The 12,823-nt window shown below is 40.3% G+C and overlaps 1 protein-coding gene across 1 annotated transcript in view; it reads left to right on the top strand.

The window, feature by feature from the left end:
* Window positions 1–12,823, top strand: part of ITGA2 (integrin subunit alpha 2) — a 51,207-nt gene that overhangs the window by 1,007 nt on the left and 37,377 nt on the right. The window contains exons 2-4 of the mRNA XM_009644819.2: window positions 24–147; window positions 8,112–8,221; window positions 9,380–9,471. Of these exons, the coding sequence (XP_009643114.2) occupies window positions 24–147; window positions 8,112–8,221; window positions 9,380–9,471 (326 nt within the window). The remainder of the gene's footprint in view (window positions 1–23; window positions 148–8,111; window positions 8,222–9,379; window positions 9,472–12,823) is intronic.

The following is a 12,823-nucleotide window of genomic DNA, read 5'->3' as shown; positions in this document are numbered from 1 at the left end:
AATCATAATCTTTCTGTTAACAGGCATTCTTCATAACTCCTGTGAAGCCTACAATGTTGGGCTCCTAGAAGCAAAAATATTTTCTGGTCCATCAAGAGAGCAGTTTGGATATGTGGTTCAACAGTTCATAAATGAACAAGGCAAATGGTAAGCAGTTCGAGCAGCTTGTTCCATGTCCAGTTTAACAAAAAAATGTTGCAACTTGTTTTATAATCCTGCATTTCACTTAAATGTGTTCTGCTTAATTCTTTTTTATATTAGAGTTATCTTTTTACTAATAAATACTTGTTAAAACAAAATTTGAAACATTCTAAAGATGTATGCATGTGAAGGTTCAGGCTTTTTCCCTTTACACCATATGACCTGAGTGAGGTCTTTCTTTCTGTTAATCTCTTACCTTCATCTCCAATACACCAATTTTCTCAGACTCACAATTGCTGTAGAATTTTAACTCTCCTTTCATTCATTCCTGTAGCAATAGCATCTTTATTACACGCTACATATGTCTGGGATATTTTTCCATTTTAACATTGTTGAGGTTAAAACAAATTATTAGGGCTGGGAAGTTCTAATTATTAAAATGAAATTAACTTAAATTTATACTGTTTTGTGTCTGATACAGCAATAAATGTTTGCTTCTTAAGGGATGGCATATTTGGATGTATATAACAACACAGTCCTAGCAAAGGCCTTGTGTCTGCTGCATCTCTTCAGCCATAAAATTTGGTGTGAAATCCACTGTTGCCACAACGTTGGGCTTGATGAGTAAATGGTAATTAGTAAAATATTTCTTCTACTGATGTTTGTTTCAAAAAAAACTTTAAAATATTAACCCAGAGTAAGCCCATTTAGTGGAAAACACATTGTTTCTTCTTCTGCAGCTAACCACAAAGCTTAAGGTGTATTTCATGACAAGGACTGTATGCCTATAGATAGTTCAGTGTTCCTCAGCTACTTTAAATGGTTATATACAGTTTTAAGTCTATAGCAGAAAGGCACACACATGTTAGGTGTATTATTATAAGTCGAGAGAACATTTTAGATGTGTCATTCTCCATAGCTTGAAACAGGGTCAGAACCAAAATAGTCACAAACCAGCACGTTTGCTTAAGTGATGATGGACGGATGAAAAGTAACTGAACTTTTTTCAGTAAAAAGACAGTAAGATGTCAAAATCTAAAATCCATGGAAATGCATAGGGAAATGCATTTTACAGGTAAAGTTTGGAAAAGCCCCCCCCAAAAATACTGAGCTAGCTGAGAAGTTTGTGCATAGCCCTGCACAGAGACACCGTGCAGTTGCAATTGGTTGCATATTGCAAAGGTGTGAGACTGCCAGGATCTCACTGTGTCTGTGGCGTTACTGTCTTTACCACCAGTGAGCAGGAGGTGAAGTAAGAGGAGAGGCAGAGCTGTGTCCTCCAAGCTAAGAGCTTGGCATCTCCTCTGCCTCTGTTGGGTAGGCTCCTAACCTACCCCCACTCCTCCCCTGATGTTGTGGTGGCTTCTCACTGCATTTCGGACTGCTTTGAGTATGTGTTTAGTCACCCACAGATCAGAGCTTTCTTTTTTTTAAAACTTCTGTGTAAAGCCATTGAAGGAGAACAAGAATGTCTGCCTGAAGTGAACGGAATGCTTTGGCTCATACATGGGGAAATTCTGTCTTTATCCTTCTTGTAAGTTTTTCTACAAGCTTGCAACTAGGTTCCAGACTCACCCAAGCTATTTATGTTTTATATTTCCCTGTTTTATGTTTACTTCTGATATAAAAACTCCTCCACTATCACTTTCTTGGATAATGTATGGTGGAGTTCGGGAAAGAAAGTCACTTTGGATTAACTTTTAGTATCTTCTCCCAAGTATATGAATATTATGAACCTGGGAAACTTTTCTGTGGATAGGCACTTCATCTTGTGTTCATTTGCTGCACAGTGTCTGACCATAGCTCCAAAAGTCAGGGGAATTTTATCAGCTCTTGTTCAAATAACTATGACTTGTCAGAGACTCCAGTGAAGAAAAGCTCTTTTCAGTCTCCCTCTCAAGAAATCATTAGAAAATCTTAAAAAAAACCCAAAACCTCAGTCATGGTTTACTCTCTTGTTCTCTTCATTTCTAGGCTATTTTCTTTTTCTTGGGACAATAGAGCTTTTTCTTGTGTGCACTATTCAAAAAAAAACCCCAACACTCAAGCTGTTCAGTAGAGTTGGTTTCTCTTGTAAGTGACGCGGAGGCCGCAGTCCATGTACAGAGCACTCGTTGACACATGGCTGAACTAAGAGTGAGATAAACAGTCTGAGCTTTGCATAAGATCGGGACGCTGCTTTCTGTCAGAAGGAAGCATTTATCTCGGTATGCTTTCATGAAGAGACCGTCATCGTGCAGCAAGAATGTCATGCAACTGAAAACTCTCTTCAGGCACAGTGGGGTTGCTCACCACATCAGATGCTTCTGGGGTGGCACCCTTCTCCAAGGGAGAGGTTATCCAGACTCTGAGATCCACCAGAAATTTCATCACTTCCTAGACCTTTCTTCTGTTAATAAAATCACATGGTGCTATATTAAATACAGCTTTAAAACCCCTCCTGTACTCTCTAGGAGTGTAAAGGAGAGAGACAGAAAAAACAGCAGATGCTAATTATGTTATTCAGCTGTATTTCTGGGAGGTACATCTCCTGAGGCAATAAGGTCTATAGAAAATGATAAAAGGCAGGACAATTTCTGCAATATTGGGACTGCATGCAGCAGTATGGTACCACATTTGCTTGGTGCTGAGTTCAGAGAGAAGAGGGAAGGCAGTCCAACCAGGAGTGCAGGGCTGTAGAGGGGGCTGGTACGTGTTGGGAGACTGTGACACAAACCAGCAAGGGAGCCCTTTTTGTTTAGAGTCAGATGATGCAGGATAATTGGACACTGGTCTGCTGTGCATTGATGGGCATTGATGGCATGTGATGCTCGTAAATAAGGACAAACTTGCAAGTCAAGCACAGCGCAAGCTTTTCACGGTGTCTGGTGGGAATTTCAAAACAAGAGCTCTTTAATGAACTCAAGGAAAATTGTGAACACCAAAGAAACTCATCAATTAGAAAAGTTTAGGCAGTCCACCACAAAAGTAATTAGCCACAACAGAAACATCATTCAGTTTATGCTCTGGTTCTCCCTGTCATGAGATCGTCTGTATTTGAACCTTAAATTGAGACCAAATTCTCTGTTATTTTATCAACATAATCTTTTAGAAAGACAGATTGTACCCTGTCAAGTCTGTCTTGATGTTCATGCCCTCAACAGCACCTGGCAGTACCTTCTGCAAAGATAACAGTCCTTACTCCATGCTGAGATTTGGGTTTATATCCGTCTCAGGCGAGGAAGATTGAATAGGTGTATACAACTGTTAAAATGCTTTTTCCTACCAATACCTGTCTTCATTCTGTGGAAACATCCCACCAAAGAGCAAAAATCGCAGCCTGCTGTCCAGGTACGGTTTGGCATCAAGTTGCAGCCACCCTGCTCAGTTGTGTCTGTGTGCTTACAATTTGGAATTTTTGAATTTTGTTTTGGAATTTATGTTACGGGATTTTCTTTTTTTTAATATATTTTATTTCATGCCGTATTATGTCAGTAAGGACATATGCACTGCCCTTGCTGATGTATCACATAATCATTTCACTACCAAATAGTTTTAAAAATCATTGCACACTGCTCAATTGTCATCAAAGCCCAGCACCTCTCCTGAGGTGGTGTGTAGCCTCTTCAGACCAGTAAGATGTTTTGCCAAAAAGACACATTTCTGTAGCAACTTTTGTTGAAATCAATACATTTTCAAAGCTTTCTGATTTTAATGAGGAGGGTAATTTCTGCCAACTTTTTTTTTTTTTTCTGAACAAAATGCTGTCATTGTTGCAGCTCCATCTTTTCAGTTGCAGCACCACTGCTAACGTTGAGTTCTTTGCCCAGCTTTTGCTTCCCCCGACTGCACGCCCTACAGTTTGCCTTTTTCCTGCTTGGAGAAGCAGCTCTGGCTTCTGTCTTCTAGGCCTTTTAAGTTTGTCAGTCAAGCTCTCTTGCCATAGCTTGCTGTAGTTTTTGAAGTTTTGAGTCTTTTGTTCAAAGGATCGAATGTTTTACAGAATCACAGAATCACACAGAATCATGTTTTAGATGGTGATAAGTGTTCTGGGGGGTGTGCAGAGAAGCATCTGTGAGAGTGAAGAGTTTTCTGGTTTTCATATCTATTCATCGCTTCCTGTAATTGCAGGGAAAAGGGCCAGATGATCTAAGAGGTCCTTTATACTTTTATTTTCCTATTTTCTATTAGCCATCTTTATGTTTAAAAAAACACTCTAAAGAGCAAAGGCATGAAAGCACAAAAAAGAAACCAGGAAATATAAAATGTGCTCTGACAACAGCTGGGAATTCAGCCCTTCACCATGAATTCTGATTTTGTTTTCTGCTACATCACACTTTGCCAGTTACTAGCTTTGTCATGGTGTAATTTCCCAGAAATAATTCCTGTTGCACTTTGATCTGCCACTCCTGCAGCCTGTGTGGTATGGCATTGCCACTGAACTTTATTTGACTTCACGTAGTTCCATTGCATTGTATACGGTGTTGGAGACTGATTAAGGAGCTGAATAATAAAATCAGTGGCGATATTATACTATAGTACTGTGTAAAGACAGTCTGCAAGGACACATAAGGAAGTTTTGTCGAAATAAATATTTAACTCATGGCTGAAAAAGACCCTTAATTAATACATTATACATGATTCAGTTAATTTGGAAACAAGCATTTTGAAGTATTTTAGTACTCATTTCTTGCATTCTTTGCTGATAAATTCTGTTTCACTCTGCTTCATGTGCATCCTGTTTAATCACAGTAAAAAAATATTTTTGTAGTTATCAGGATGCTAGCCAGATACTCTTTTGCTTTCTTCACTTCTGATGCTTCGGAAAGATACACATGCATTTTCCCAGAGCAGTATTGTGTAACTCTACCATAGTGGTTTATGTTAATTTTCGAAGGCAAGTAGAACTTGCTGATTTCTAGTATAGATTAAGGCTAGTATTAAGCTTAAGTAAGGCTCAGGATAAGAAAGAAATAATAATAAAGTTATTTCCTAGGACCTTTTAAGGCTGGCAATTAAAAGTAGAGGGCTAGGCGTGGCAGAAGTTGAATAATAACTTTTCCTGAGGAGTGTATTTATGGCAGGTTAGACTAGTTAAATCAAATCGGGTCTGTTAATTTCTGAAAATCACAGTGTCAGTAATAGTTCTAAGTGTTAAGTTCTGTGTTATGAAGTGGCAGGTTTTGGCCTACAGTATAGTTATGGCACTGAGATTCATGAACCCTACAAATCTACAAGGAAGGCTAATACAACAAACAGGAAGGTAGTATAATAACTTCCAGTAAAGTATGAAGAGTGCAAGCTAAATGAAAGACAAAATTAGGTTTTCTTTGGGCACAGTTGGCATAGATTTACATTTGGGATTAAAATGATAAGAATTTTCTTGTTTGGCTTACGTTTTTCTGTTTGCAACAGCCCCAAGTTTAGTTTTAGGGCTAGCAGAAGTAAAATACAATTGTCAATATTAAGTTCTAGAAGTAGATTTGGTATAGTGATGGTTCCTTGTATGAATACATATCTGGGTTGGAATTAATGTTGAGGTTGGGGAAAACAGGAATTTCAGAGCCCATATTACTGCTGAGCAGCATAAAGCCCGTGGGAGTGAGCGCAAATATGCATGCTGAAAGGGAGAGAACTGCTTTTTCTAAACTCTGTGGATGGTGTTTGTCTCTATGCCAATAGCAAGGGTGAGGCTTGGAGTTAAGCTTGGATTTGGGGACAACTAGAGCTCAAGCACGCTTCTCCTCCTCTTCTCTTGTTCTCACTTTGTTGTGAGACAAAGTGAAACTTTGTGCTTTGGGCTTCAGTTTAACCCATGGCTGCAGAGTGATGCCAGTGCAGTGCAGAGATTTACAGTGAGTTTTGTGACCAGATGGAGTGGTGCAGGGGGTATTTCCAAGATCTGCTAGGGTCATTCTTCAAACAGTAGCTGTCCTCCTGCAGGGAGTCTGAAATACATTTGCTGTCTGGGAAACTTAGGAAAAACATACAAATATTTATAAATGTACACAGTGTAATGTTCAGCTTGACAGCTAATGCTGAAAAGCTGTTCCGGTTTCAGATATTACACACGCGGTTCTGCCATCCTTTTAAAAACTATTTTCTGTTGTCATGAAAACTGTTAGTCCTCCCTCTCTGCCGTCAGCCCAGTAAGCATTTTATAGCTGTAAATAACACTGTAGTACCTAACAAGGGGGGAGAATGTTACACCATGTCTTCCTTTTGCCAATAACTATTGACCAGCTCTGGCCCTCTGTGTCACTGCAAGCATCTGTGGGTTGTATCATCTTATCGGCACAATGGAGTAGTTCCTCATGATCTCTGGTTATTTTCTGAGCTATGCAGAAAAGGCTATATTCCTGGCAAAACAAGAAGATTCGAGGCCTCCTCACAGCTAGTCTAACATACGCTGATTTTATATAGAAAGGTATTTACGTGAACCTGAATTGCAGGTTTACAGATGCTAAAAGTACACAAAATTCTGTTCCTGCTGCTAGCATAATCACTGTTTTTCATTAAGGCAATTGAGAAGGAGGTAGGTATTTTTAAAATATCGCTACACACAGAAAATAGAATCTGAAGTTACCCCCAGCTGAACTGGTAACACAGAATAACATTATTTGTGGTCTTAAGTTTGTATTTAATTGAGGTGAAATAAACTAAGAAAAAAAGCACTTAGCAGTATTGTCTTTGAGAAAGCTAAAAGGGATTCAAACTCTTGCTTGTGCATCTAAAACTATGTATTTTTATTAAAGCCATTTTATTCAAAATAGTTACAAAATTGCAGCAGTAAAATCAGATGATCTCTGGAAAGTTAATAAGATATATAGCAATTGCTTTGAAACATACTAATTTCATAAAATGTGGGGTTTTTATCATGCAGGGTATTTCCGTTAGCTACCTATAAAATTTTAGAGGACAACAATTTTGCTTTTAGCAACCTACTGACCAACTAAAAAAGATGGGCCTCTTATGAAACTCCATATTCTGTACTGGGGTCCCACTGCTTGCCTTCTTCCATAGACTGTCCTGTATGAAAGGAAAGTCATATTGCTGCTGTAGCAAATACCCACAGTCCCTGCTTTCTAATAATCCATTTCATTTTTTCATATCCCTTGAGGTCATCTTCCTATGGTCATGTTTTGCCTTACCCTTATTTCACAGCATGTTAAACTGTATAAAAAATCATCCTGCTCTTCCAGCCCTACATGGTCCTATAGTGCCTGGTAGGGTTTCACCCTCTCAGAGAGTTGTGCTGAAATATAGGTGTTCTTAAGCAGTATTCCTGGGGTGAATTAATTGGTTTTGTGAAGGCTTTCAGGTAAAAATTAAAGGGATCTTGAGGAGCAGATATTGGAGGAGGAACCTTGGGGCAATGAGTAAGAGAAAGTGAATCACTTTGTATTGTAGGCACAAATTATCACAAGTCTTAACTTCCATCAGGATTAAATCCTTCACGCAGCAGACTGTCACCTGCAGTATTTTCTTTCTGACGCAGTATTGCCAAGGTATGGTAGTGTTCAAGCTCAGGCATAAGCATTTGACTGTTGCTGAGCAAATCCTGTAGAAAATGCTTCTTATCAGCTAAAAGAGTAACTTAAAAGGAATCAGTTAACCGTTAGCTGACAGGACAGTACATTTTTTGACTCTCAATCCCCAATGTATATATTTCTAAATTTGTATGCATCTGTATGTATAAATATCTTTGCTGTATTTCTTCTGACACTACGATATAATGTCACAGAAACAATAGTATACGTATTTGAGGCAGCCTAATCCCCAGAGGCTTCTCCACCAAAGTTGCCCCTGGTGAGTCCAGTGTATTAACATGTAAGTAAAGCAGCTGAACATCTGTGGAGAAGACTACTGAGTGTCTTAGGTGCTATACGTGGTAAAAGCCTCTTTACCTGTTACCTACAGCATGCTATGCAATAATGCTGCTGGGCTCTTCCAGTATCATTAAAGACTTAATGAAGTTCCTGTTGCTTTAGGTTGTTGGTTGGTTCACCCTCGAGCGGCTATCCGGCTAACAGAACTGGAGATATCTATGCATGTCCTGTCGGTACGACCAAAACCACGTGTAAAAAATTGAATTTACAAGGTGAGTTGTAATGAATAATGTCTCACTACAATTGTTCGGTTTTCCTCATTTTGGTACCAGGCCAATCTGTCTTATTAAACCTTTTCTTAACCATCTCTCTGCATAATCTCAGCCTCTGTCAGGTGTGCATTTGTGCGTGTGAGTGCGCTGCCAGGACTTGGTGCCAGCTGCACGTGAGACCCGTGGGGGGGGGCAGGGGGTGGTGGAAATGGGTGCCTGTTGCTGGGGTCCCAGGGGGGGTGCGGGCGCCCCGGCCCGTGGTGCCAGCTGTGGGAGAGACTGGGCTCTCAGCGTCAGATGCTGGAGCAGTTGGGGTCTTTAACCTCCAGCCATGGGGTGGGAACCGTGCATGTCCCAAAACCGGCTGCTGGGGGGACCAGGGCTCCACATCAGCAAGGAGATCTGCACTGGTGGCCCAGGGGACCTGGTGTGGGCTGTGGCAGGGGGCGAGTGTCTGTATCTTCCCCAAACCAGGTGTGTACACATGTGTGCATGTTCACTAGCAAACTTTCAGCTGGACCAGGGGGCCTCAGGTCCAGGTATCAGGGAGGTGGGGTGTCCGTGCTGGTACGCCCAGGGAGTCTTGCAAATGTGGTGTGCATGAGGGACAAGTGTGTGAGTGGATACGATGCCTTTTCTGCCGCTGTGTGTTTGCAAACTGAGTATGAAATGGGATTCACTTTTGGATACAGTGAAAATACAGGGCAGCAGAGCATGCTGACGTGTCTACTTTAGGTTTATTTGTAGTGTGGAGCATTTCTGTCCTCCACCGCTCCTTCCTGGTTTTTGTCTAAAGCCTGATACCGGATCCAGGGAGTCCAGCGTCCTGAGGAATGTAACAGTAGCTGCTCAGCTGCAGCTACTCAGCCAGCCAAAAATACTCACTAGGTAGACTGTTTCTTCCTCTCTTCTGCCTTCAGCTCTCTTGAGGGCAGGTACTCTAAATGGCCCTACTTAATTCATGTCCATAGTTAATGGTTAGCAAATTTTTGACAAGGATTCGCTTTTGTTTCTTTTGTCTCAGAATTGTATACAGTCATTTGGAAAAGGCACCTTAGATTCTGAGAAATCGAGCTTTCAAAAAGGAATTCTACTTTACTGAATTGCTTCTACTTCTTATGTACTATTCTGTCATTACTTAATCTCTTTTTATTTTAGCTTTAATAAATATTCCAAATGTGACTGAGATAAAGGAATACATGAACCTTGGCTTGACTCTGATACAGAACTCAAAAACAGGAGGATTTTTGGTACGTATCAAGGATGTATTCAGTACACACAGAAATTCCTCAGGAGAATGAAGAAACTAGAATTCTCCACATTTTTTGATAAGTCCAAGCTGAATGTATTTTATTATGCAGCATAGGTTAATACATATTTTTGGTATTGTAAAATATTCCATCCGACTGTCTTTACCTAGGGTTCAAAATCAGGAAAATTAAAAAATTCTCTCTTTCGTCATTTATCTAAATATCCTATGGAAGGGCACAGAATTAAAGATTCTGTAATTTAATTCAGACAACATATGCAAGAGTATTTCCACCATGGATATCTTTAAAGCAGTCTTGTATATTTCTGGTTATGCTTTCAAAAGACGGTATGAAATGTCTCCTCCAGCACACGCACTTGCACAGTGAGTGTTCTCCTGACATGTCAGGATTTCTAGTCCCGTGGATCTGTGGTGTGTTTTACTTGGTTAGTGAGCCGGAGGAGGATGTGTTTTTTATGTGTATATTCTGTAAACCACTCTCCTTGGAACTTGTAAAACATATTTCATAACTGAAGAGAAGTTAGCACCTGTTGAATATGCTTTTTTTTACAGTCTTAACCGTAAGCATGAAAACTATTGCAGTGTAGGTGTATTCCAGTTTGATACCTACATTGTAGGCACGTGCAGTAATTAAATGAAACAGTAAACTATAGACAAAAGAGCTTTGAAGCTCACTTTAAGCTTTGTAGTTTTCTGTCACATATTCCTAGTAATTGCAAAAGTATTCAAATGTTTATTATCTTCATTACCACATAGCCCAGTTCACTACTTAAAAGTAGGTCTAATTCCAACCTTTCTGGCAGCTTGGAGTTAGTAAAGTTAATTGTAACTTCAAAGGACAGTGACAGTGCTCTTCTTGATTCTTGGTTTGAGAAGATACTGATTAAAAAAATCTTATTCTGTCTCTTGCATATTACCTTTAATTACTGTTAATACTGTCCCATGCATACCCACTTTTAATCAGTATCAGTAATTGCAGTGATTTAAAACATCTCTTGCAGAAAAATGTGTGTTTTCTAATACTACTTGAACTTCTCTCAGTTAAAAAGAATTTCCTGATCCATACGTTATTGAGTGACTCCTTAAATTGCATGAAGTAAGCAAAAAAAAAGTTGAATGCTAAGACATGAACAGTTAGCCGCGTCTTTGGCTAGAGGAGTTCTTTCTGGCATAAGGACAACAGGCTACTGGAGACAGGTGCTTATTTGTGACTCAGCCTCAACAAATATCAGAAGCCCCATGACTTAATTGTGCCAACAATTGGACAACAAGCAGAGACTGCTCATAATTGCAAGACTTTGCTCCAAGATGCCATCTCTGGCAGCTGGCCTTTGTCATGGGCTCTTTGGGCGCTTGGGGCTTCCTCCTCCACCTTGCTATGCTCCCTCCTCCTGCGGCCGCTTCCCTCTCAGCCTCCATCCGCTTGCACCAGCCCTGTGTTGCATCCCTGGGCTGGGCCGCCTGGGGGATGGAGCGTGACCCAGCCTGGCGCATCTGTGCCGTAGCTCGCGAGTCCTGCTGGTTCATGGGGTTGCTTCCCACAGGTATCCCAAGTCATTTCCACATGTTCATGACATTTTTCTGAGGCATGCTTGGTGCTGTGGGAAAGGTGCTTAAGAATTTCACTGATTGTTGACAACTTTGCTTGCATGTCCCTACATGTAAGATTTCTCTTCTGTATTTAACAGCCCACAATCGTTCTCCTTTGCCCTTCGCTTTGCTAAACAAGCACACAGTATTTTGGTTGAAGTGTGCTTTTTAAAATACACCTCTCTCAAGCATGAACAAACAGACCTGTGCTGTATTCCACATGCGTCTTTCCAGGGCACTATATAGTGTATTTGGTACTTCCCTGTCTCAACTGCAAGTGCTTCCCGTCACATATCTTCAGGCCGTGTTTGTTTTGCATGCTGGTTGCATGCTTATCATCACCCTGCCATCAACCAGTGCCTGATCCATCTGCTCCTGTATCTCCCACTCAATGAGTTCCTAGTGTATGTCCACATTTTTTAACATTAGTCCTTAAGGCCAAGTCTATGCCCCTTTCTAATAATCTGCTTTTCAAGTTCACCAATTCTTGGTATGTGATCTCCCAGTTTTCCCCTGCATTAATGGTGCATCTTAAATTGCTGACACTAACAATGCTAGAACATTAGAGCTTTTCCCTTTTTTTTTAAGTGCAGATCAGCAAAGATTATTAGAACATTTATCATTTTTTGCCTCAAGATTAACATCACAATTATGAGTTAACCACTAATAGAGAAGAAAACTAGAAAATGGGCAAGTGAGATTGATCTAAACTTTAAATTAAAAATAAATCTAAATTAAAGACTGGTAACTCTCTTCTAGCTTCATAGTTACTGATATAGATGACTTATTTTGTACCTCTCACCTCTGTAAATATCCGTCTTTTCCAGTAAAACTGATCATGCCCCATGTAGCAGCTAAAAGACCACTTACCTCAAGATCAGATAATGTAGATTTACTTCCTTTCTTTTCTCTAGAAAATCTGCCATCTTCTCAAATATGCCAAGATAATTTAATGTGGTCTATCACTGGTAAACCAGTATGTGATTTAACTCATTTCCCATTTATTTCTGCCTTTAATTACCTTTTTCCCAATATTCTTGAGAAAAGGGTAACAGTGCTGTTCACTCTTTTCCTCAACAGAGATGGTCATTTTCCGTTTTACAGGCCCTCCTGACTGGATAGGGCAATCAGAAAGTATATGTAATCATTTCTTTCAAAACTGTTGGACAGAGGTTATGTAGAGGTTATGTTTGTTCCTTGAGTTCCTAACATGATTTTATTCTAAAAAGAAAATCCCTCCCCCCTCAAATACCCTCACGACAAAATACTGTCTTGAGTATCTGGCTTTTTAATCTAGGTACTTTTGTACCTATCCTTTTAATCATAGATTCGTTTAGGCTGGAAAAGACCTAGTCCAACCGTTAACCTAGCACTGCCATCCCACCACTGAACCATGTCCCTAAGTGCCTCATCTGCCCGGCTTCTCGATACCTCCGGGGATGGGGACTCGACCAGCTCCCTGGCTCTCACGCAATCAGCTGGTTGACCCAGCTGAAAACGTCTCCTTTTACAGAGATCATTTTCAGCAAAGGCGCAAGATTATTTTCCCCGTAAGGCCATGACACATGTAGCCGAGGGGTATGTGACACCAGGGCCAAACTTCTTGTCGCTGCAGCTAAAGAGGACAGCCCATACTGTGAGGCTGCACCCTTGCCGGAGACGAGGAAGAAGCTTAGCTTGTAAATATTTTGGAAAAGTTAATTTACCTGGGGAACAAGGCTTCTTAAACGAATAAATGGGTG

The sequence above is a fragment of the Egretta garzetta genome, unplaced genomic scaffold (genome assembly GCF_000687185.1).
Source record: "Egretta garzetta isolate BGI_Z169 unplaced genomic scaffold, ASM68718v1 scaffold268, whole genome shotgun sequence".
Lineage (NCBI taxonomy): Eukaryota > Metazoa > Chordata > Aves > Pelecaniformes > Ardeidae > Egretta > Egretta garzetta.
This window is presented reverse-complemented; position numbering and strand designations above follow the sequence as displayed.